General features: G+C 37.7%; 1 protein-coding gene across 8 annotated transcripts in view; it reads right to left on the bottom strand.

The window, feature by feature from the left end:
* Positions 1-306: 306 nt before the first annotated feature.
* TAFA5 (TAFA chemokine like family member 5) overlaps positions 307-26,172 on the bottom strand; it is a 446,757-nt gene continuing 420,891 nt past the window's right edge. For 3 of the 8 annotated variants that reach the window (XR_012586950.1, XR_012586957.1, XR_012586999.1), the window contains 2 exons: positions 2,930-3,022; positions 1,457-1,590 (listed from right to left, as the gene is read on the bottom strand). Coding sequence is in view for 3 of the 8 variants with exons in the window: in XM_074587022.1 (XP_074443123.1) it covers positions 1,582-1,590 (9 nt within the window). In the remaining 5 variants the exon portion in view is untranslated. Of the gene's footprint in view, positions 1,591-2,929; positions 3,023-26,172 lie in introns of all 8 variants that reach the window. The other 5 variants (XR_012586952.1, XR_012587003.1, XM_074586883.1 and 2 more) reach the window with 3 other exon arrangements.

Genomic DNA, 26,172 nt, shown 5'->3' with positions numbered 1-26,172 from the left:
AAAGAAAGAAAGAAAAAGAAAGAAAGAAAGAAAGAAAGAAAGAAAGAGAGAAAGAAAGGAGCAAAAGAGAAAGAGAAAGAAAGAGCGAAAGAAAGAGCGAAGAAAGAAAGAGACAAAGAAAAGAAGGAAGGAAGGAAGGAAGGAAGGAAGGAAGGAAGGAAGGAAGGAAGGAAGGAAGGAAGGAAGGAAGGAAGGAAAAAACCCAAACTTTGCTATGAAGAGCAATGGGTAAAATATCTTACACTCTGTTTTTATCAGTACATAAAGACAAAAATAAAAATAAAATAAAGATAAAAAATGCCTTCCAACAGTGCAATGGTTGAATGCATTTATGTAATATAAACAACATTATTCTTTGCTTTTTCTACACAGTCCTCTCTGGTCATGCTTTACATCCAGAATGTCCCAATGGAAGAAAGCAAACGACACCAGTCACTTCAGAGACAACTGAAGTAATAAAACACAACTTAACTCTGAACCACTTGTCATGACTGTCAGAGTTATCACGTTAATTGTTAAATAGGATTTTCTACAAATATACAACATATAAAAACTGTTAAATATATAACTTTAGGCTTTTCAAAATACATTTAATGATCTCTTTCAAACAAGTGTTACTTTTGTTTTCTCTTTAATTTGCTTTCTGGTGCTAAATGGTGTATCAGATGAGACATAGGCCACAGATGACCAAACATGCTCTTTGCAAATACTGTATTATCCAACTTTAACTATCAAAAATGGAACTGTAGAAGAGGCATGTTTAACTGGTTAAAACTGAAAATGATTTTAGTACGAGAAAGTCAATCTAAGTACAGAGGAATAAAGGTGCCATGTAGACAGTTTGTGTTCTTTTTGTCCCAGTTTTTCAACCATAGGTCGTTTTTTCTCAGTGGTCCATTATGTTCTCTTGAACGTGGCATTTCAAGAGCAGGTCTCTGAGTTCGTTTTTACTGCAGCTTTCCATAAAGACTTCTGCTGGACAACAACATCTCAGCTTTGTGAAAGCCGGAATCATGTCTTTGTGGAGACCTCCTACAATTTAATGACATAACTCTGTTAACAGTAAGATTGTGTCCACTTTAAAATAGATTTTGCTCTTTGGTCTATTGTATATACTGAAAGTATAAGAAAATAAAAGCAATTCAGACAGTTTAGGGCACAAGAAGAGTTTCTCTTTTGCACCTCAGTGTCCTCCCATAGGCAAAACAGTCTTCTCTAAGGCTGATTGGGATAATACTCTTCATTGTAGCAGACTCTTCGGATTAAAACATGTAGGTAACAGCAAGTCCAGCAGTGGTGTATAACGCAGATGAAACGTTAACCATGAACTTTTTTGTATTGCTAATGCCCAAGCATATATCTTTTTCTATATTCCTTAGTCCAGTGATCCTTAGTATGGTAGAACAAACTTTAGCTCATAATGTAGCGGAATTATGCTGTCATTCATGAGATACAGAGAAACAGACAGTTGAGTTGATGACATATAACGGATGATGATCCACAGCAGTGAAACTTGACTAAGTAAAGTAGCTCACACAGAGCCTAAACCACTCCTACGAAGATTCTGTGTTGCTGCATTTGTCAGGAGACCTGTAAATCAATAAGAACAAATGAGTCAGTGTCTTAATTTACAATCCTGGTTATCTTTACTGTCCATTATTTTAAAATATACTGTACTCATATTTTTCAAGGAGGCAGTTAATGAATTAGAAGGTATTTATTTTTCACAGCAAACATTTTCGCTGAGAAACAACATAGGAACAAACCTATATTTTTATTTATTATAAAAAAATAACACTTTAATAATTATTTCTAATAAAGTAATGACTATAAATGACAATTTACAATAATTTCAATGCCATCTACTTTCTATGAAGCTCCATGCACATTCTTTTTCATAAAAATAATATCACAGAATGTTCTTTTAGCTGCATTAAAGTTACATATAACAATATCTAATACACATTAAGGTGACTATTAATTTTTACGTATACGGTATGATGAAAAACGGACATGAAAGCCATGACCATTTATTAAAAATGCAAAGATGTTTATACTGGAGGCTTTTCTGCCTTAAAGTTTCCAATGAGCACTAGAGTGTGCCTAATTTAATCAATACTGCCCTCTAGCGATGCTATTACAAGTGCAAATTAATGTAAATAATGTTTATTAATAATCAATTGAATCAGAAAATTGTTTTAGTTACACAGCAGAAAACAAACCAAAAGAATGAAACTGGGCAAAGGACTGCATGATGAACCTGTTTAAAAGAAAATGGAATGGAAGCAGTGATTTGAAAGAGAAATGTAACCAAAGTTCACACTATTAAAGAAAACAGAGTACTGGAAAACAGCACAAACACAAATGAGAAAGTAACGACTGATTTATACAACAAGGACCCAGCTATTCATGCTCACCCAAAATATCAGTTTAGAAATGTTTTCAAAATTACACAGATACTGTACAAGACAAAATGTTTTGAGGTGTAGTAAGCAAGCATGATTGTTACAAAATGCCGTTTGAATGTTCAAACACTATCTTCTGCTTTGGCATTGTTCTGTCTCCAAATAGTCAGAACTGTTATTGCTGATGGAAATACCATGCACAACTCCAGAAAATACTGAACAGTGAATGTGAAAGAGCAAAACAAATAAGAAAATCCAATTCACTTGGTTCAAGCCGTGTATTAAATTTAGAGTTTTTAACCTAACCCTCAGAGCAGTAAATTAAAGAAATACCTGCCTCCAAATCAATTTAGTGACAGCTTGAAACATATGGATCTCCCTATATATGTAGATAGATAGATAGATAGGTAGGTAGATAGATAGATGGATAATAGATAGACAGACAGACAGACAGAGAGATGAATATTTTCCTTATAAGGCATAAAGTGTATGTATGTCATAGATTTCTGCTTTTGTCCTCTCACCTTTTCCAGGAAAAAACACCCCAGAAATCTTGCAAACAGCCTTTCCTTTTCGGACTAGTGATCAGATCTCCAAACCACATGGCCTCAGACAGGCTGAAGGCAAAAAACCTGGTTGATTATTGTGGTATATTCCCCTTTTTAAATATACATTCAGCAAGAGAAATTATTTTAAAGTTTTGCTTCTATTAATTGTTCTGTTTCTCCTTTATACTCTTTCTTGGTGTTTCTGCTATGCCCCCTATTTTTCTTCCCATTAGAAAAGAACACAACTTTTAAGATAGTAATACTTTTTAGGCAGTGAGACACAAAGCAAAAGATTTGTGGTTTATCAGGTCTGAAAGCAAACTACTATTCTTTTAAGAATTAGGCTGACTTAGCTCCATCTTTCCTGAATTACGCTGGAATGGCCCAAAGCTAAAAGCAACAGCATAAACTGCTGATGGACTGTGTGTTCCGTGTTTTCATAGTGTGTTTCTCTATCATAATTTTCCCAGGATGGAGAGAGAATTCAGGTACAACCACATTCGTTTGCAGACGCTACTGCTTTGTCACTTTATGGATATAAAAGATTCCTTCCTGACTTGCTATCCCTGGCTCCACTTTGCACATCCCTGCTGCGTGAATATGGTATCAACACTTTAAAAGAAGGAGGGAAGAGGGGAGACGATTATGCACTCCAAAAATGCTGAGGCAGAGCAGAGAGCAGGCTCGAAATAAAGTGATGACAGGAAGAGGAAGAGATTAGAGAACAGGAGGTGGATTTACAGCTTTGGACAATGACAGGAGAAAATGGAATGAGAGGGGGGAAAAAGCATAGGTTAGTCAGGGAAGTTGAAACATAATTTATTAATGAAGGCATGAAAAAGAAGTAAGATGGGTAATAGGAACAACAGATAAAAAGGAGAGGATAGGAGAGCGCATGAAGAGTCCAGAGAAGAGGAGAACGCACACCTTCCCTCCCATCGCCTGTTTTTTCCCCTTTCATTCCTTACTACAGGTAAATTAATCACTTCCCAGAAAACCAGGCAGATCAAACGAGAAAAGAAGGATTCCCAAAATGACCATAAAAAGGAATTGTTCACTATTTACACTAATATTTCAAACTATGAAAAGTTCCACACCCCCGATACAGCAAGTTTAAAGGAAAATGATGCTTTTGATGACTGTTTGGTAGCAATTTCTAGAATATTAATTAGGTAAATAAATTACAATGAAAACTGTAAATTCAATAACTACGTACACAAAACTGCTTTAAAGCTTGGGAAAGGTGTGTTGGCACTGTTTTTTTCCTTTTTTCCCTTGAATTAGGAAATCTGCAGCAGCATCAAATTAAAGAGAGCCTGGGTACCTGTCATGTAATGCAAGATTTTCTTTGCTGTCCATCTCTACACAGGACTCATGTCAGTTCTAGGTACCTTCGCACAATTTTGTTTGTCACTGACTTCAATGAAGTCAGCATTTCTCCCCAGTGCTTCAGAGAGCAAGCTCTGCTTCCTTCTGAAGGAGCCAAATGTTCTGGCTGTAAGTTTGGAGCAGACTTGAGCTTGTTCAACTTTGGGATGTTGAGCAGGCATATAGTACCAGACATTAAAATACCGCTGTACGGTATCTGACTGTTTTCACGATGGAAGCCCAAGCTCCTGTGTGCTCCACAGAATTCTACTCAAGAGGAAAAATTATTTTCCTGACTGCATATTAGTAGATAATCCAAAGCATAAGAAACAATACATTTCATATGACTATATATATCTTAATATAGTTATTGGATGGCTTGAATATGTCCTGAGAATGCGTGGCTTATTTGAGCAATTATAACACAGTCCACTTAATTTATCTTACTCTGGAGGGAGCAAAATAAGGGACAGTCTATCTCCAACTGTGCCCTGATGGCACATAAAATAAAATAATTCATTGGTTTATTCCTATGGTCAAAGACAAAGGAAACAAGAAGATGGGAATATGTGGTGCTTTGCTGACTTACACAGGCTTTTCACCAAGAGAAACCCACCCAAAAACCTGTGTCTGTCGTTCAGTGTACTATCTAGGATTTAGTTTAGTGACAAAATGTTTTAATTTCTTAGCACAAACCAGAAAATTGAGCCAGGCTTACTGTAACTGGCAAATATTTTCAGAACCAGGACTTGGTTTCAAGCATGTCTGGCCTGACCTTTTATTTTAAATGGAATCCACATCAACACCAACAATTCCATGTCAAGCCTGGTAAAGCTTTAGCAGTTTCATCTGGTTTCCACTCTGTATTTTGAGAATAAAAATGAAAGTCGGAGGGAACCAAAGTTGTTATTTTTGCTGCAGTAGCCGAGTGCTTTTACATGACTGCCTGTTGAAGTTATACTGGCACTCTGTGATGACAACTCTGAACTATCTGTCATGTTTCCAGCACTGATTTCTGAAAATTTTCTGGATGCCTACAAAGTAATTGGTCATATTAAAGAGGTTTCTGTGTTGCCTAACAGCTGAACTACTTGTCTAAACTGTGTATTTTACACTTTCAACTACAGTCTTAAAAAATGCCTCTGGGAGCCTTAGGATTCTGTATAGCACCCATCAGTGTAAATGCCTTTTGGTTTTGTTTTTTTTTTCTTCTTGTACTCTTATATGAAAAAAAAAAAAAAACAACAAAAAAACCAAACCCAAACAAACCCCACAACATTTTGCACAAAGATAATTCACAGAGATGGATGTAGGTTGGGACACTCTCCGTCTCACAAATCTACTCATAATGGAAACAGTTCCAAACCTTTTACCAACTGACTGCAAGTCAGATAAACAGCATGTCTTTCCCCTCTGCTTCTGCAGCTGTCTGTTCCAGGTCCCTGAATAACTAAGCATGTATAATGCAGAAAGAAAGATATGAAAGCATTAAAATGCCCAAGGAAAACCTTACACTGCCTTGCAAGATACCTCATGCATTACAGGAATAAAAATGTAAATTCTTGGTGATGATCCAAGCAGCAGCAATGACCTGTTGCGTTTATGAGAATTCCCACAGTCCCTCCTGAAAATTTCTCCTGTGTCCCCCCTTCCTCTTCCTTTCTCCGTGACGTTCATATATGCAAATTGAACTGTTTAGTCTTTAGAAAAAGGCAAGTTAATCTAACTTTAAAGTGTCTGTGGCTATTAATAGTAAGAAAAAGAAGCGTGGAAGCTGCTGTACTTAGTAATTCTGTGTTCTGTCTCACAGAGCTAGCCACAGGAAGGACACCTTCAGAGTTCAAACTGCAATACCTGCAGAACTAGGAACAATAAGATTGGTCAAATCTAGTGTCTGTGCTTGTGGGTGAATGTTTATAAGAAGCAGCCTGGTGTATTAGGTAGTGTATAAACAGGTATGCTTTCCTGTTGCACTCCAACAAAGTAGCATCCATGAGTTACAGGTAGCAGAACCCAATTATTAGACACCTTCTAGGAGAACGTGCCTTTTCTTTAACACCCGCTGTTTGGGTTTTTTCACTTCCACTATTCAAGTTAGACACAGAAAGAAGTATTTATTCCAACTCTGAGACTCTTTGCAAATAAGGTATTTTTTCCCAATAACAACTATTTTAATATCAACAATGTGTCCAGAACTAAACCCCGAAAGTGTAATTTCCCCTTAAAGAACACTCTTAGCCCTATTTTCTAACTTCCCCTGACCACCTGCCAGGACTATCATCTTGATTGTTAATTTCCTTTTCTGTTAAAATCCTGTTTGTTTCATATTACCCTTTTTGAACTTACAAGATCTTGGAACGTGCTGGCTCAGATCGTACACTTCTTCCTTCTACTGAATTGCCCATTGCTTCATAAACAATACTAGTGACGGCAGTGGGACTGCTCTTATAATTAGATAATCCTGACAATGAATGAAAATGTTAGAACTAAGTGTTGCAACCCATCGTACCCTGGGTCATGTAGGTGACCCGTGTTAAAGAGCTCAGGTTTAGGCATATATAATAATGCAAGATTGCTTTGCGGAATCTGAACATATGCACAGGAAAAGCAACGGAGGTGGCAAAAAAGATGGCAGCAAGACTATCTGTACTCAGAACATTTAAAGCCCCAGAGATCATGGGGGATTTTTGGCTGGAGTAGCGTTTGGAGCTCTCGAGCATAACAAAAGAGCCAGGCAGGTCTCATTCTGCCCCCCATGAAAGTCAAAAGCCAGCCCCTTGAAGCAACATACACAGAAAGAGGGAATCACACATCTTTTAAGGCATAACAATGCAAAACAGTGCGTTTTCATCTCTTATGTGCTGGGTGAAAACCAAACACACTTAAAATAACTCTAGCTAAAGGCCTTGAGCAAGTAACCCAAATGTATCTGATTTCTTTTTGCTCTTTCAAAATGGTTAGAGGCATGCACCTATATGAAGCTTAGTAGCAGGTAAAACTAAGAAATACTTGTAACTGGCATGGAACTGTAAACTTGAAAAGTGACTACTTCTCTACCTCCCTTTTACTCTTCAAATAAAAGCAACTGCAATATTAGCATGATTGGAAGTGTAGAAGAATAGCCAGGGGCTTTCCTCAGGGTACTGAAAAAATAACCTGGATTTACCATTCCTAAGACCTTTCTCTAGGGTAGGAGACAGGTTCAGATTAAATCACCACTGCATCTAAGAATCTATTTTTATTTAAATGCAGTACCTTAATGTATACTAAATTCTGAATATTCATACCTTTATACCTATATTGAAAGCAAACTCTTCATAGATGAACAAATCTTAACAAAGATGCAACCTTAACGACATTAAACCTTCTTGGGAAAAAAATGCCTTAAATATTTCTGTGTGCTAATAAAAATCTATTAAATAAAATGATCTTCCATAAAATAATGCTTGTACTGCCACAACAGAAGAATATCTCATGAAGACAACATTTTTAATTATAAAGTTTCAAAAACAGTCTTGCCTACAGGTAAAGTTTACAAGTCTACTTAATGGAAAAAAAAACAGGAAAAAAGAACAACAACCCACATCAGCCAGCGCTGAAGTCCACAGACAAATCTAAACTGTTACTTTTTCTTCTCTAATTAGAGGAGAAGAATGTTCAGGGGTATCAGTGAGTGACATCTGATTGACAGGCAGCTGGTCTAGAGCAAGGTTAGTCTCACACTCACAATAAAAATTCGAACAGTTATTTCCTGGAACTGATTGTGAAAATAGTTAAATTTAAATGAAGAATACATTGAAAAGGCAACGTGCTTTTAGATGGAATATTTAGGATATTTCATCCATTAAAAGAGATAATTCTGACTTATGAAGCATGAGCTTTAAATAGGAAGTTCAGCTGCTAGTGAAGGAACTGAACAGTCTGTGTTCACCAGTGAGATACTATGTCTGCTTTATGTATTCCATCTGAGAACTTACTGCTTAAGAAAGCAGTCCTGTTTCACATCATTCCAAAAAGCAATGTAGCACAGTAGATGACTTTTAACAAGCAATCTGTATAAGTATGTTGCGTATGGGAAATAATGTCAGTATTTAAAATTACTCTGCTTAGCCTTTGCCTGTGACGAGGAGAGAGTAGTAAATGAACAACCAGGGGGAGTGGGAGTAGTGGAGGAACATATATATGCAGGTCAGGTAAGAAGAATGCAGGAGGGTTTTTATTCTCTCAGAGCCCGTTTGAAAACAAAAGAAATAGCATATATAGCACTCTTCTGTAGAAATAACATACAGGCATCCACTGCAAACACAGAAAAGCAAGTGTGGTCTTCAACAAAGCTCAAATATATGTGGACATGTAAACAGAAGAAAGCCCACCGCTGCTCTTAGTCCTTATGCCCACTGCAAAGGAGGGCACATTTTCTTAAGGTAAAATTTTCTAAATCAGAATTGTTCTTAGACAGTCCTTTAATTGGTACATGCAAAACAACACAAGCATGTATCAGCACAAATTATTTCAGCTTTTTTAACCTTCATTCTACTCACTTTCAGTGCAAAACCAAAAATTCCCAGCCTAACAGATTGTTACATCCTTGTTGAAAGGTTTATGAGTTCCTGGCCTCAAAGACACAGTATAAAATGTGAAAAATCTCTCCCTGAAGCACCTCACCACAAAAACAGCGAGGTTCTTCAGGAAAGTGAAGCGTGTATACTTAAGAAGTCAACATTCCTGTCTTGTATCAGATTAAAACCAATTTTTTTTAGAGAACGTTCAATCCTTCATTCAACCATAAATATTCTAAAAGGATAGGGGAAAATGTAGTGACTTAACAAAGTATTTTATTCAAGATTTGGGGAGGGGAAGGATATTCCTCAACAGCGTAAGGGGAAAATTGACAGGAATAGAGGGTTTTGCATACAGCAATATATGTTGATCCTCTGTTTAATGACAACATATCCATACACCTTTGCAGACTTTCAAGTCCTCTTGTATTTCCTTTCAGGAAATACTTTATGTTTATTTTGTGATATATTCTTATAATCCCAACTAAAATAACCTTTTGCACATCTATGCTTATCCTCCAGTTTTTAGTTCTGCATGACTATGGCAAAGCTGTGAAGAACGATGAGACAGGGAATTTAAGGATCATTATCCCAAACTAGCCAATTAAAACATTTTTAATCCCTTAGCGGCAAAGCAGACACCTAAATGCATTATACTGTGTAGCATTCTGATTAACAGTGCAAATATATTTAAACCTAACACAAACTAGGGATGCGTACAATGCAGTAGTTTAAAAACCAACCAGTGTGTCACCGTCTACAGGAGGCAGAGCGCTCTCTACACTTTGCAGCATGTTGGATCTAAATTCTTTGGCATGATCACCACTACTTTCCCTACCCCATTTCTGTGATATTTTGGCAAGCAGTGCTGTGGTGATCAGATTTCTGCAATAGACTGAAAACAAACAACAAAAGAGGAAAAATAAACTGTGGCAAATGTCAAGGAATTTTCTGTAATTTACAATAAATTTTACACACACAAAAGACAGAACTATGTAAAAGCAGCTGCAATACAACTTTTGGAGAGCAGGAGAGGAAGTGAATTTGATCTTCTCTCGATATAAAGATATCAGTCTTGCCAAATCTTATCACTTTATCTAGTTTCATGTGCCTCATAGAGAGGAGTGAATCTCCTACCTTATAGTAACCTTTCTCAATCAGATTTTAGGGAGTCCTAGCCCAGTGTCTCTTCCATGACAACCCTTCAACTCCCAATTATTACAATCTCCTTGGGTTATTACAATCTCCTTGGTTTATTACAATCTTCTAGATTTCAATTCTGCCTAAACATGCTTAGTGCCTGTGGGACATCCTTGGGCACCTCTTCTGATCTCCAGATGCTGCTTTAAAAGGCCTTCTGTCATACATTTGTGCTCCTGAACACATCTTAGGCTCTTGGAGCATCTAGGCTGCCCTGGACACGTGAGTTCAGGGAACTGAATTCTGCCCTTATCAACTTTTCTCAAGCTGAGAGTCCCAAGCAGCTCCTGCTTGTGACTCAGTGGGCCTCGTTTGGTCATGAGTGACCCACTAGACCCTACCGTAACTCCACATGCATCACTGCCCAAACCATATTCTTGTGACTGAGCTTTTCCTCTGGGTTGAGTGACACAGATGACAGGGAAGAGGAATAAGATACCAATCTTGTGATCAGTCCCTGTGCTTAAGAAGCAAGCAATCACGGTTCAGTTAGCTAAGGCTACAAGACAGACCATGAAACATTTGTGTGGATCCATCCTTAAGAGAGAAATGTCAGTGCAGTGATCACACAACCCTAGAAGTTCAGGAGGATGGGATCACAGATAAGTGTCTTATTACACTAAGCACCTGTCATTACAAGTGTTATGAGAGCTGTCAATTTGTTTCTTAGAAACATTTATCAGACCTTTGTTACCTTTCAAGCTTGTTTTCACGTTATAAGAATGACAAATATTAACATCAGATCCTGAGAATACTTCAAAATGCCTGAGCTATTTAAGAGATACTTCTGGATTGAATCAGAGTAAAATGCAGTTTTCCATTCCTCACTTGTTCCGATCGTAGGTGTAGAACAGACCTTGCTGGTTCATAAAACAGTTACTCAGATGAAATTCAATGAACCTGAGAAGCAAATAAGCTTCAGGTGAAGACAGGGATCAAGATATAGTATTCTCAATGTCATTAGTGAATCCAGGGTGGCGAATCACACAGTACTTGTGCTGTTCATCACAGGACCATTTCTGAGTTCAGAATCTAAGGCAAGAAACCAACTCCAGGAACCACTAACATGAAACTTATTTTTTTAATATAATATTTTATAATTTAGGACTTTACTCTTTTCATTATGGTAAGACTTTTGCTGCTGAGAATTCACAGATTTCTTTTTCTCATCATAGATTTTCTCAGATTTGAAAAAATATACAAGAGATTTGAGAGACTTCAGCTGCTGGCAGTATCAAGCCCTTGGTTCCTCTGATACGTCTGGGTTTGTGAGGGGGAGGTTCTCAAGACAGAAGGAAGAGATATCACCATGTTTTAGCAGTTACAAGAAAGTACATCAAAGTTAAGGGGATAGGTCCTAAAATATTAACTATAGTCCAGATGGCCTGCGTGGGTGAAACTTGAGAATGTTTTATGAGAAATCACACAAAACTCAGATGCTATAGAAACAAGAGACAAAACAGAAAAAGAGGAAAATGTATTGCTGACTCTGCCAGACATGCTAGGCAACATTTCATAAATATCAGATGGAAGAAATCATGATCAATCTTTCCTTTTAGGTCAGGAATTACATGTCATATAGAACAGGACTAACGCACAAATGATATCATTTGGTTTGAGTTTCTGCTGTCAGATAGGAGACCTGTATATTCTCCTCAGAATAGGCCTTGGCTTAGGCTATGAGTTTCTTGGAGATGTCAATGTATCAGGGTTAATTAACAAGGAATAGTTTGTGTTTCTCTTGGCTCTTTTTCGCTAATTAAACAGAAACGGAAAAAAGAAGCAATTTTTTATTTATTTATTTTTTTTTTAAAGTAGGAGAGGAAATCTGCCATGTGTAGGAGACAATGTGGGTGTGTTCCACAGATTCTGTAAGATTCACAGGGACCACTGTGGGAATGACAACACAGGTGGGAAAGTGCTATTGAAAGACAGCCTTCCAAGGTACAAGCATAAAATTTGCTTCAGCAGTCACATCTGTTTGTAAGGCTAGCTGCAACAAGTAGTCAAGGACACTTTTTGTGGAAAACCAAACATTCTGAGGTGGTAATACAATTTTTTCAGTGCATACTGCAACTATGTACACATATCTTGGTCATCTTGTTTAGGTGCATCCAGTTAGAATACATAAATTATATCAAATGCTCTAAAACATGTACAGCCTAGTCATATTTGAGGAAAAAATACAATTGCTTTTTTCATGTAAATGAAATGAAACCTTACCTTTTGGAAGGACATATGTGCCTCCATGGATGATGGAGAAGGCTAACAGCACCTAGTTTCTGAAGGCATGTAACTGGAAAGCGCCTTCTAGAGAGGAATGGATCTGGATGTCACTAATTATGTGTTTTGATATTTTAAAAAAATATGTTCCTTGTTGGGTTTTTGTTTGTTCGTTTGTTTTTTAATAAACAACTGTACGCTGTGCAACTTCTAAAGACAAGATGATGTTTTCATCTTACTAGAAAAAAAAAATTCAAGCTAAGTTATTAATAGGAAAACAGCTGCTTTTCTAATTGGTACATTTGATGCTTAGCTTCTTTTCATTACAGCCCAGACAGGGGACACTTTGATCTAGATGTTTTAATCAGCGTTAAGTAGCATTAAGCCCTAATAATTTAAAAATAAGACAATCACAAAATCAAATCCATACCTAAAAATTGATTTGATCAATACGTCCTATTATATATAACACATCAGTAGGAATGAAACACATTATAACTGCTACCGATATGCCATAAAAGAATGTCATAAGAGTAATGAAAACGAGAAATAATGTGATACAATTAAAAAGTTTCTTTTGGATTCCAGAATTAAAAATATTGAAATACTTCAATGTCAAACAGAAGTGAAAATTCAAGTTTTAACAAATGCCTGCTCTCATTCTTTGTTGATTGGGTAAGGAGAATTTCAAATCATTCCTGAATATTCTCCCTTCCCTTTTAAAAACTTCACACCAGCACACTATCTGACTAAAAGGTAGGAGTGAGGAGGGTTCTCCTTTTTACAGTATATGCACTGTCAAGTCTTTAAACTTACTCTGATAAAGTATGCTTAATTAACCTGTGGTACTTGTTCTTTGTACAGACTTTCAAAATGCTGAACAGCTATATCAATGGGGAATAGAAGACCTTTTCACCATGATTTTCCATTTAAAGGTGTACTTATGTTGATACTTGATTACACTAGCGTTCTTCTATAAATAGCAGAGTATCTGCATATTCCACAAAAAAACTCTGTTATTGGGAATTTTAATTCAAAATCTGGCACTGTGGTAAGTCAGAGCTCTGACATCTGGAATGCTTTGGACTGACTCCAGATGTAGGAAAAAAAATAGATTATCAATATTTGCCAGAGGTCACCTTTCTCAAAGACAGGCCAGGCATCCATGGCCAACCACATATAAACTGCAACTGAGAGCTTTGCCATCAAAATTAACAAACAGGGTGATTTGAAAATGATCCTATCATTCCTAGCAATGACATTGCTTTGCTCACTTATGAGATACACAGTTGTCCAATAGGCCAAAAACCACACAAACAACATTAAAATTTGGAAAAAAAAGGATATGGATTATAAGTACACATAATTCAGAAGCTACAGATTCAGATCTGTATTAATGTCAACAGAGATAAATACATTTTGATTTAAAGCCTCATACGTAGTTTGATCTGAAATTAGTGCCAAGATTCATCAAAAGCTGTCAATTGCCATTTGCTGTGCTAATTTGAGACATTCATGTACTTAAATACAAGTATACTTTTTTGTTTTTCTGCGTCCTGCAGATTCTCCTGAGACCATTATAACTGGCATATTTCCCAGACATCTCTGTAAAGGATATTCTGCTCATAGAAATTATAACATATAGTGTCCTAAAGTGAAAAGTGTGGCAGAACACTGGCAAGTTTGTGAGATAGGGGAAAGAAGTGTTTTAATCTCAAGATATGAAAGATAAACTGAGCTCTTGGCTAACTCCTTAAGGCTTACAAAGTGACAAATAATTAAAACAAATGCTCCTTGGTCCTTTTGCTATATAAATGTAATTATTTACTTGTTGATTAAATTTTTGCTGCTTGATATCTATAATAAAAAGCTTTTGATTTATGACTGATCAACTATATGAACAAAAACTATAGTTCTCTCAGTTCAATTCCTAGCAAAAATAAGCCATATGGTCTGTTTTAGTATCTTAAACATCAGCTAACGTCCATACTTTACCTTAAACATAGTTCACAGCTATCACCTATGAACTGAAAAGAAAGTTATTCACTGGCATTCTGAAGAGGGAATAAGGCGTACACTTCTGTAACACTTTATATCCTAGAAAGAGATAAGGGGACTAAGGAGATATTTAGGTGCCGTATCTGGAAGCAGTATGGCTGTTAGCATAGCAGAGTTATTAAATTTTACTACATCAGAGAAGCACTTAGCTGAATTGTGTGAGTCTGCAGGTTCTGGTTAGTATTTCTTTGGTGGATGTCTCGCGGTGCAATGTCAACCTTTTCACAGATTCAATTCTATTTGTAATCAGATGATATGTAAAGAACTACTCAAGAACTACTCAAGTAGTTTCTTTTTTTTCTTTTTTTTTCTTTTTTTTTCTTTTTTTTCTTTTTTTTTCTTTTTTTTTTTCTTTTTTTTTTTTTTTTTTAGTAATCCCTTCAAAAGAACATCCTCTGTGCTAGGCTGCTGTATCAAGTTCTCCCTCTTCCTTGCAATGTTCCTGGCTGCACAGTGGTACATCTAAACCGAGAAAGGTTTAGTGTTTGTTCTCCCTTACCTTAACTCTAGACTAGAGACAAAGTAGATTTCAGTTCCTACATTGAAAAAAGAACAGAACACAAGTTTCTTGCCTCATCAGTAATTATTTTTATTTAGGTCTAACCACTAAGTCTAAGGGTTCAATTCATTACCCCCAGCACAGTGCGTGCAGATGCCTTAGTGTACAGAATGCTGATGGACCTGAACAGGCTCCAGTGATCATGGATGCCTGCCTACCTTTCTTCACCAGGAACTGCAGCTCCTAGCAGTGAGACAGAGTGGCAGCTGGGGGAACTACCTCACACAGGAATAAATTGCAGCAGACCAGCCACTTCCTCGAAGAAAATCAGTCTTCGACAACCTTCTGCCTTACAAGTACTACGTGACAAAAGTCTGCACGCAGAGAGGTAGAACAGAATACCCGACTTTGGCTACATTGACTTGGTAGAAGTTTGGACAGCCCAAAGCCCCCAGAGTTTCCCAGAACTATTAGTCCCCAGGCAGTCAACCTGCAGAACGACATTCAGACTCCACGAAACCCCCTGAGGAGTCGGATTCTGGCTTTGACTTTGAGTCCTCTGCAGAATTGTTACAAAGAGGTGGCTGGTGCATTCTTCTGCTCTGTTTTTTGAGGAAATTACCTTTGGATTCAGTGCTTTGTGCAGAAGCCCAGAGTACCAATGTGCACTGTATCGGGCTCATTTCAGACTTCAGTGAGGGAATACACGCTTACTGGATATCAAACACACTTGGCTATAAGACGGGCACTAAATTGTTCATCTTTGCCACAGTAGCCACACCTGGGTGCGCACAGAAATAAAATGACATGCCTGCAAGAAACTTTACCAGAAAAAAGAGGTTGTTTATAAAATCACAAGGACCACAGACACTAGGCAGGATATTTGTTGAACATACTCTTGGATTTAAGCCTCATCAGTAAAACAGGAGTAGTATATATACAAGTATAGGAGGATTGAAGTAAAGCATGGTTGCGTTCAAGAAAGCCTATTTCCCAGTATGCTCCCTCTGATAATCTGTTTCCATCAACATTTGTCCCTCAATCATCACACCAAATTTATTGAAAACCATTTTAAATACACATACTTGACCTCACTGTTAGAAAGCACTCACCTCTACACTGACCATGGGCTATATTCCTCAGGAATTATGAAAAGGAAGTCAGAGTGAATAAAGCTGAACGGGTTCTAGCCCCCGTGGGCCTAAATTGCTTTTGAAAATGATCCTGAATGTTTTGAATGCTGTAACGTAATAGAATATTTACTCAGTAAATATCAGTCAGGTGCTTTTCAGTGTAAGTATGATAAATACAGCACCACAAGATTCAAGAGGAATGTCTACCCTAGGAGTAAGGAATGCTGACAGGTTTTGCATGTGACGGGGGAGCAGATATCCTACTGCACATCTCTCTATCCTCAGCCTGCACCAGGCTCACCTTTCACATTGTCCTTGAAGGATGTCTCCACAAAAGATGTTTCTCATCAAGAATGAATTCCGAAGGAGACGTAGTTTTCTTTTCTTAATGAAGTTAACTTGATTTGGAATTGACGAAGCACACGGAGTGGAAATCGGCAAAGCCATTTTGCAGATGTTTTTCATAGCATAGCTACACTGTAGGCATGCAGGACGACTGGAATGCCTAAGGTCAGACCTGCTCTCAAAGAGCCCAACCAGGTGCTCTCAACAAGCTCTACAAGATGTTCTGGAAAGACTAAGATGGGACAAAAAAATGACAGAAGCATTCATAAATGTATCATATCCTCTGATGACTACATTTATGACCCCTTAATGCATACTCTGTCTTATTGCTAGTATGATTCTGATATTTGTTAGATCTAAGAATAATATATTTTTGTAGCATTTGTTCTGTATTACCTGTAGTAATAAAAAATAATTAATTGAAAATACAAGGGAAAGAGACTGTAAAAAGAGGTGCTGGTAACTTCTTATGGCAATCTTGTTCTGTCTTTTGAAACAATTACATTTTAAAATTCCTCCAGCATTAACTTCTTTCCCTTGGACTGGGTGTAGCATCTAAACCACCTTTTTTTTGCAATGTAATTTTTTAACTGCTCAAGATAGCACACGATATGTGCTACTCCTGTATGACACCTGCAGGCTGTCTCAAATCTCATCTCCAAACACAAGGAGACATAAACGGATGCTTTTTATCATATCTTACCTGTAACAAGCACACAAAAATGCATGGGAAGAGTGGAGTCTCAGCTCATTTTTCCTTCACCATCAACCAACAATGGGCTACACTGCACAAAAGGAGGTGAGTACTGTTCTGTGCCATACAGAAGTACTGCCTGTCTGTGGTGCACCCCAGGGAACATGAGAGGGAGCTCATATGTAGCCCAGTGCCTCTTACAGCACCTTCACACAGCTTTCCCTCTCACCAAGGTATCTCTCATATTACAACATAGTCAATCCCCAATTTATTTCTAAAGCTAATTTGGGGCCCACTACTGCCCACCAGTTTAATGCCCATGATGTGAATGACAAATCCCCACTCAACAGGAAAAACAGAGACAAACTACGACCCTGAAAAGCACCCTCACTTCAGCCACTGCATCAGGACACAGTGACTTCATAGCCTGGTTTGGATCCCAGGGAAGTAAATGGAAATCATGTGACTCCTTATGAAAAATTAAAGGTATAAAAGGTGCACGACTGACTGACCACTAAAAGAAGCTGGAAAAAAAAATCTCAAAAAGGAAAAAAGCCCAAACCTAAAACCTATTCTCCTGCTTTCAAACCTCTTCCTCCTAGTTTCAGAGTCACATCCATTCATTTATTTTCCTCTTGAACAGAAGGAAGGTGAAATTTAAGGCTTTTCTGCTGTGGCTGAGTAGCTATCAAGGGCAGTAGATGTACCAAAAATTTCTCTGTGGTTTTGAACAGCACTTCCTCCATGGCAAGATTCTTTTTAACATTCAAGTCGTATAAAAAAAAACGAAAAAAACCCAAACTGCGTCTGGTGAACTTTCATTTTGCACATATATCCTACTTCATAAAAAATGAAAGTAAAAGCATTCCATATGCAGGTCTTTGTTGCTAGTGGGAGCTGTGGTCATGCTAATATCAGAAACAAAGGACAGTTATATGAATTATGATACATGTATTAAATAAAACTCTGCCATACTGACCTAGCTGCTTAATGGTAAAGGTTGCAAGCTACTTTGCAGAAGATCGTTTATTTTCTCCTCTCTGATTTTCACTTGCAAGAAAAGCAGGTGTTTTACCACATCTTCTGAGGACAGGGACATACCCAGTAAAAACCATATAGCTGTAAACACATGTGGACTGCCTTTCGAGGGAATCCCTTTCCGTATTCCTCAAACACACATCACAATTACCCACCGCTGACTGAAATTTAAGTGGAATAAATGAGGGACAAAATGGGAGGCTGAATGGCAGGCTGTCCTGTGTTTTGTAAAGGCTTAAAAAAGATTTTGTTTGGAAGTGTAATCTGGCTACACACCTCAAGTTAAAGCATGACTCCCTTAGCATACAGGATGTTTAAATGTGTACTAAAAAAAAAATAACTGCACAAAAAGAATATTGAGAAGTTTTAATATTCAATTCTACTTATAAGCTCAGGAAATGAAGGGTTAGTTCCTCCCAAATCTGGTACTCTGCAGAGTGACAAGTCCTCCGCTCAGCTCCTGACCTGCCGTTTCTTCAGCCCTTTGCCTCACTGCAGCGTCTGGCTGTTCACGCGATGGCGCTGGAGGGGAAGGAGCCCAACTTACACCTAATTAAAAAAAAAAATCAGCCACACCTTCAGTTGCAGGCAGAAGTAAATGAGATGCCAACACAGCATCCAGGGAAGATATGGTCATCCGCTGATTCTTGTATCACCGGGCAGCTGCATTCTGTGCTTACCACTAGTAGCTGAAACTTTGTTGATCCTGACTCTGGCTCTATGTATGGGTGGGGAAGGTTCCGTACAAAAATCTTACATTGCGGGCTCCAGGCCTACCATACCTTCTACTGACAGTGGAGTATATAGAATTTTGATATCTCTGAAAATCATGACAGTGACCTAAGGAAATGTCTATATAAAAAGTTTTTTAGCGGCCACAATTACTACAGTGCCTTTTATTACTAAAGTTGATTGAAAATGCAGAAAAAGTCTATCACAAAGATTCCTTTTTAATCCCAGTTTCTTTGACAAAAGACATTAAATTTAGAAAATAAGCTTTCCAAATGTTCTCCTTATACAGCATCTTTTCCAAACTTTTACATTATGTGGACTTAATTTTGGTTTCTGTCTTAGAGAGAATGATCCCCGCTCATTCTTATTTTTTCTCGCAGATTAAAAAAACTATTGTGAGTAATATATCTAGAGAAAGTAGATAACTCTCTCATTCATAGTGATGATATTACCAGGACATTGTTCAGGCTCTTTGGAAAACACGTAGGAAGCTTATAGAAAATTTCCATTGCACTATGTACTCTTCACCTAAACAGAGAACTTCAGTTTCCATTCAAAAAGCAGAATTCTTGAACTTTCTAAAACAATGGGACTACATATACACACGATATTCAAGTTTGAATGCAAAAATAATTCTTTTAATTGAATCATTTATCTGGTGTGCCTGGTATGTTAAGTAAACATTCAAAATGATAAAAAGAGTCTAAAAGTCTAAAATAACTATCTTCACAAATCTAAACAACGTAAGTACACAATCAATTCTTTTCTGTATGTCAGTTGATTTCATCTCTCTTCATCCTTTCTGTCTTATGCTTTGTCACACAAGTGGAACAGTGAGATAAATCAACCATTTATTTGCTTTATTGCATAAATCTCACAGCAATAAAATGGAATTGATCACATAAAGAAGTTTAAGATGGGTTTCAGTGAATTCTTGAGATGCTGTAAATTAATCACGCAAGCTTATATTATATTTCCTGAAGGGAAATATATTTTAATAGATCTTTTCCAAACATTTTCCTCCTTTAATATATTTACAAATGTTGCTACTATTCTTATTTTTTCTAAGATGATTAAATCATTATTTTTCCCTAGTGTCGTGTGTTTCAAAACAAATCAAGAAAATCTCTTAATTATTTAGAAAAATATACAAGAAAAATCACTGAGAAATTTAAAATAAAGGTATGAATATATCTTCAGTAACAATTAATGCATTCCTAACCTGTGTTTAAATCAATATAGATGACACCGCAGGAGGGCCCATAAAAATAGAAAGCCATATTATACATAGCGTGTAATGCTATCCTGAGATAAGTTTTAAAGGAATGAAAATTGAGCTACTCAACTTGTCCTTTGCATCTAATTGATACTGTCCATAATATAGTATTTTAAACCATTAAAAATGTATTTCATTAATTTCGAAGCTGCTTGATTTATAATACTGGAGAGTATAGTCTAAATTCCCATTGGGAAAGTATATATTAATGATTTTATGTGTACAGATGTAATTTAAAACAGGATTGCTACTAAGTCACGAATAGCTACTGAGTGAATATTGTTAGTACAAGTTCCTCTTTGCTGTCATGTCTCTCTTTTGCAGACACCTGAACTGCGAAAATGCAGTCGCTGCTTGCTCTTGAGCTCCCCTACTAAATCTGCCCAGTATCTACGGACTTGTGCAAATCATGACAATTCTGTTCTAAGATAGTTATCACTCTCCAAGAAAATGGAAGCAAAGCACAAGCATTTTCGTACTGGTCCCCACAGTGGAAATGAACATTACCAAAAGTAGAGATCTAGGTTAAACTATGACCATGAAGATGAAAGCACCTTCCCTATCCCCAGTCTTAAGTTATCGAACCTGAGTAGTTTATTATGGAAATACAGGATTAAAACATCTGAAACCAGTGACAGACAAGGTAATATCCATTCCTTTACTAATCCAATAATATGTGATGGTTTTAGTTTACTCTAAGACTATTACTTCTAGAGTGGAAACTGTCACATCTGTGTGATTCCTTGCCATCAACCCTTAAAAAAATATCTGGTGTACTTTTATTATTATTACTTTACTTTCTGGTGAACAGCTGGCTGGTGAATCCAGGCTGAAGCACTCCATTGTCAGATAATCAAAGTTATCATGAAGCTGATTCACCATAAAGTGGTTTTTGTGAATGGAAATAATGTATTTTTTTGGCATGGAACAAGGCCAGCGAACTTTGTATCTGACTTAGACTACAAACTCCGGGTTACTCGTGTACAGTGATATGGATAGGGTGAAACCTAAAACATGTTTATGAAATAAAGTAGTAACAGCATGGAAAATAACATTGAACTTTGCTACACAGGGTAAATAAACACCGACAGTAGTACACAAATAGTAGGATTTGTATGGGATCCTGTAACAATTTTTTTTTTAAATGTATAAATTTTCTTTATGTTTCCATAATATAATTTGGTTCACTGTTATTGAAATGAAACAGCTCACTGATCTTATAGAAAATGAACTCATTAAAAAACAGGGAAAAAAGACCGTCTGTCAGATCAGTGAGCTCAACCTATTTATGCACACAGTTGCCAGTAGCAAGAGACGGACATGAATTTCCAGCCAGGCCTAGAAGAGCCTCCTTTTCAGAGGCAATATACAGCTGTACTGAATTAGGTGAAATCTTACAGTCCATCCTGAGAAAGATTAATACAAGGGTAATGACTGGGAGATGTAATGTGCTAGAAAAACTTAGTGATCAAAAGTCATTGATCTTGCAGCTTTTACATAAGCAAAATAACAATTGCTTTCTACAGAGAATTTGTACATACAGGACTCAAAGGAGACCATTTCATCAGATCTATAGGATTCCCATATTGGAATTGGCCTTTCCAAAAACAATAAGCTTCAGAAGAAGGTTACTATATTTGAAACAATTATCACACAATTTCAAACGTGGCCACATTCATGAGGACTGGGTTTCCCATCTTCCCAGGAACCAGCCAGCTATTTGCACACTACCATATATTTCATAATACAACCACTCATTAAGTAAAATTAACTTGACTTTGTAAATGCTACAAACCAGATGTTAAATGGCCATCTTAACTTTTACTTGTCTCCTTTCCTCTTGTAACTGACATATCCCTTCCTACACATTTGTAATTGCAAGTTTCGGGGACAAGTAATATCCCATGTCATACATGTACAAGAGGTGACATTATGTTGGTCTAGATGACCATTAAAGGTCCCTTCCAACCCAAACTATTCTATAATTCTATGACAGTGGCTGCTGATCATGATTAGATGATTAGATTTAGATGATTTCTATATTAATCTGCATTGATTTTCTACATTAATAGGAAAAGTAACAACTGATATCAAGGTTCAAGACGGCAATTTGTAATTTTAAAGGGGACTCACAAGAGTCATCCAGCATCCATGAAACATGTTCCAAATAAAGTTTAATGATGAAGAGAAGTATTGGCCTTCAGTCCTTTTCATTTAACAAGCTAACAATGCTTCATTTTCTTTGCCAGCAGTGAGAACATTTTGATTTACAGTGGATAAAAGAGGATAAAATGTTTATAACTCAAGCTGGACAATCTTTCTTCAGAGACAGACTAAGCATATCCAGCTCCTGGCTAAAGAACTTTGAATTTATTGTCTTATCAGAGGTCAAGCTTGTCAGCTATTGTTGCGATGGCTCAACCTGTACTGCACTGTCCACAGCACCTGGGATGAAAGGATTAGTGAATCACCTCTTTCCACTATCTGGATCAATAGATAAAACACTCTCACAGATGCCTCTGAAGTTCCCTCAGATTATGATTAATGAGTTCATGATGTTTTCCTGTTGGCTTTTCAGTTCCCTCACTACAGTTTGAGCTAAGAAAAACCCATAGTTTCTTTGCTCTCAAGAAGCCTGATTTTGAAGTTTTTTGATGGCTGCTACAGTTTTGCTCTTTACGAACAGCATACTCTACTCCAGAGAATGTGTTCACTTTATCTGACCAAGATACCTGGGTAAACACCCCAGATGAATACAGGCAGCAGAAAGCAAGGGAACATGGCTGATCAAGCATGCAAATGAACACTTTTGCCCTTAATTCAAAAAGTCATTGCGTAACCTGTCAGTCCAAAGAGGCATTTCGATTGGAAAGAACTCTTGTCATGACAAAGCAATACAGTTAAGCATATATCATGTAGCCTTCAATGAAGTTCATTACTACTCAAGGAATTAACACTGTTAACTAGCAATACGAATGACCATTTTAATGCTTCTTTTGATTTGTTTAGCAAGAAGAACTTGGCAATATCAAACATAAGCTACTGGAAGGGATGCTTTTAAATCCATGTAATCAGGTTACCGTTCATACGTGTTACCATTTGGGTGGTAGTATATGTCCAGAAGGATGTACTGTCGTATCACCTAAAGGTAGCAATTTTTGCCTGTTTATTGAAATATTTTACTTGCACCTTCTTCCAAAAATGCGAACTGTTTTCTAAACAAACTTCAAACTAGAAGTTTTGCTGTAAAAGTTGACTTGCTGCGTTGAATTACTATGTAGCTAGTTTTCCTGCATTCGAGATCAACTATTTCTTCCTTCTATGACACAAAGCATTGTTCTTTGACAAAGACATTGTTTTCAATTCAGCAGATGCTTCAGGCTGTATAAATTTAGAAACCATTCTATGGTGCAAGATAGGATAAACTTCTGGAATGGCACATACCTTACACTAATGCAATACATAGAGACACCAAAGAAAATACCTGAAGGGCGTTTGTGTTGACAGTGCCAGTTTAAGTAATCAAATCTTGTTGATCCACCAAGACTGAAAAATCTTGAGATTTTTTTTTGTTCACTGTCAGATGTCTTGTTTTTAAATACTGTGACAATGCTGAAATCTCCATTCTTTCAGAAGCTGGCAGTTCTGAGCACACTACATACTGTAGTACTGAAGTGACTGAAGCAAAGCCAAACATGATATTTGTCATCACATTCCTGCATTTCCATTTTCTCCCCTGGCCCATTAGTGGAACAATTTGTCCTTGTCCTTTTCATAAAACGCTCCCTTTCCCAATCGCCCCTCAAACAGAACAAGCTGCCAAGAAGACTGAAAGGCACATACAACACGGTCATGATAGGTTGTAATGAGTGCTGTGGGTGTTAGCAATTACAATGGGTGCATTCGGTGTTCCAACTCAATGGTACTTTTCAAGATTATATTTGTACACATGGTTACTTGCAGTCTATATTGTACATCTTAAATAAGGATTTTCTGTAAGGTATACTAGGCATACTGACCAAGAAGGTACAATATTGTTTTATTAGCAGGCAACTGGTATCATTCATTTCTGCATCATTCCACTACTGTTTTATCCTGCATTACATTCTGATGGCATTTTCAGGTTGAGGTGATATACTGATTTCTATGGGTTACATATATCTACCACACACAGCATGCTACATCCCAACAGGGGCATTCAGGTTTCCTTATGGCAATTTTTGAAGGATGTATATAGGATTTAAGGTGTATATCTACATTTAGCATTTTAAATGTTATCAAAGTAGTGTTTTTAACCCAGTAACAAGCATTTTCAATAGCGCAGCATCCTTCTAGTTTGAGGCAGATAATTTTGTTAAGCTATGCACACACGCATAGTGTGTGCTATAATCATGCTAGGAATTACAGAAATGCTGCCTTCCAAATTTTCCATATCTGATACAAAAAAGACCTTTCACCGTTCTGACGGTATGAGAGACCGTCAACCGTGACCCCCCACTCAAGCACTGTCTGGAGGAGGTTCTCTCTGGGAGCACCTATGCCTGGTCATATAATGAATCAGCAGCCCTTGAGGAGTACCTCAGGAACAATTGGTATATGGATTCATCTACCCCTCTGGTTCCCCTGCAAGGTTTTCCATGTTTTTTCCTCATAAAGAAGCATGGGAGTCTCTGCCCCTGCATGGATTACAGAAAGCGGAAAGACATCAGAGTGAAGAACCGGCACTCCTTGCCTCTTACCCTGGAGCCCTCTGAACATCTACAGTGGGCTCCCTAGTTCATCATGGTGGATCTACAAGAAGCTACTATGAGCATCCTGTGATGCTAGTTAGTCTCTACAATGCTCGAGCCACATTCCAGTATTCTGTAAATGTTGTCCTGAGGGACTTGCTTCATAGCTATGCCATGGTATACCTGGATGACATCCCGGTATTCTGCACCTCTTGAGAAGTATGCACTGATGGCATTCAGGACGTTTTCAATCACTTGCAGCAGCGCTGACTCTGTGCCAAACTGAAGAAATGCTCCTTTCACCAGCAGAGGTTGGAGTTCCTGGGATAACTGTGGGCAACATTGACTTGGGCATAGACTCCAAGGAGACAGATGACAGTCCAAGTTGGCAGCCTCTTTCTATCACAGGTGCAATGGTTTTCAGGATTTATCAGCCTCTAAGGATAGTTCATGAAGGGGATTTCTGGTATTGTGGCTGCCACAATGGCACTCACCCAGAAGAGGTCTTGATTTCATGGAGGTCTTAAGCACCAGCAGCTTTTGAGAAAGTAAAATGGGTATTCATTGTAGTTTTTATCCTAACCCCAGTCTTTTACTGTAGGAACAGATGCTCTAACCTGTACCCTTTTCTCTGGGTAGCTCACTCCACTGAGAGGAATTATGCCTGAGATAATGAGCTCCTGGCAATCAAAGCTTGCCTTTGAGGAGTGGCAGGACACCTGTGAGGGGACAGAAGGACTGAAAATGGTGATGACCAACTACTGCAACGTGGAATAGCATCAAGGGATGAAGTGCCTTTCTCCCCACTTTGCCTCCTTCTTTTTGTGCTCTCCTTCACTTTCCTTTGGCATCCAGGAAGTAGAATGTCCAGGCAGATGCCTTATCATGGAAGAAGGACCCAGACTTGGATGCACACCTTATAAATGTACCTTGTCCTCTTTTTCTCTGAGTTGCTTCACTACAGCCATGGCAGAGGATGAGCTTATGGCAGAAGTTCACCAGGCCACTGCAAATGACCTGCTTCTGGCCGAGCATTGTAATGGCATGTCTTCCGCCAGCCTTTAAGCAGGCAGACAGGTAACATCCATCACGGACTGCTGCAAACACATCTCCTCCACTGATGCCACAGTGCATCTGAAGCTGGAAATGAGCTTCACCACTTGAATACCCAGTCCTGCAGGTAATGTATGATATGGACATGTGTGGCTGATTATGTTTGGGTCTGTAACACCTGTACATTCACCACAAGACCTCTGCAAAGACCACAGGGTGTCTTACAGCCACAATAAGAAAGAGGGGCTGCAGTGCCTTGGTGGTATCTTAAGATGTCTCTCTAATCAAGCTATAGATTTAGACATCTGTAT

The sequence above is a fragment of the Larus michahellis genome, chromosome 1, assembly GCF_964199755.1.
Source record: "Larus michahellis chromosome 1, bLarMic1.1, whole genome shotgun sequence".
Lineage (NCBI taxonomy): Eukaryota > Metazoa > Chordata > Aves > Charadriiformes > Laridae > Larus > Larus michahellis.
This window is presented reverse-complemented; position numbering and strand designations above follow the sequence as displayed.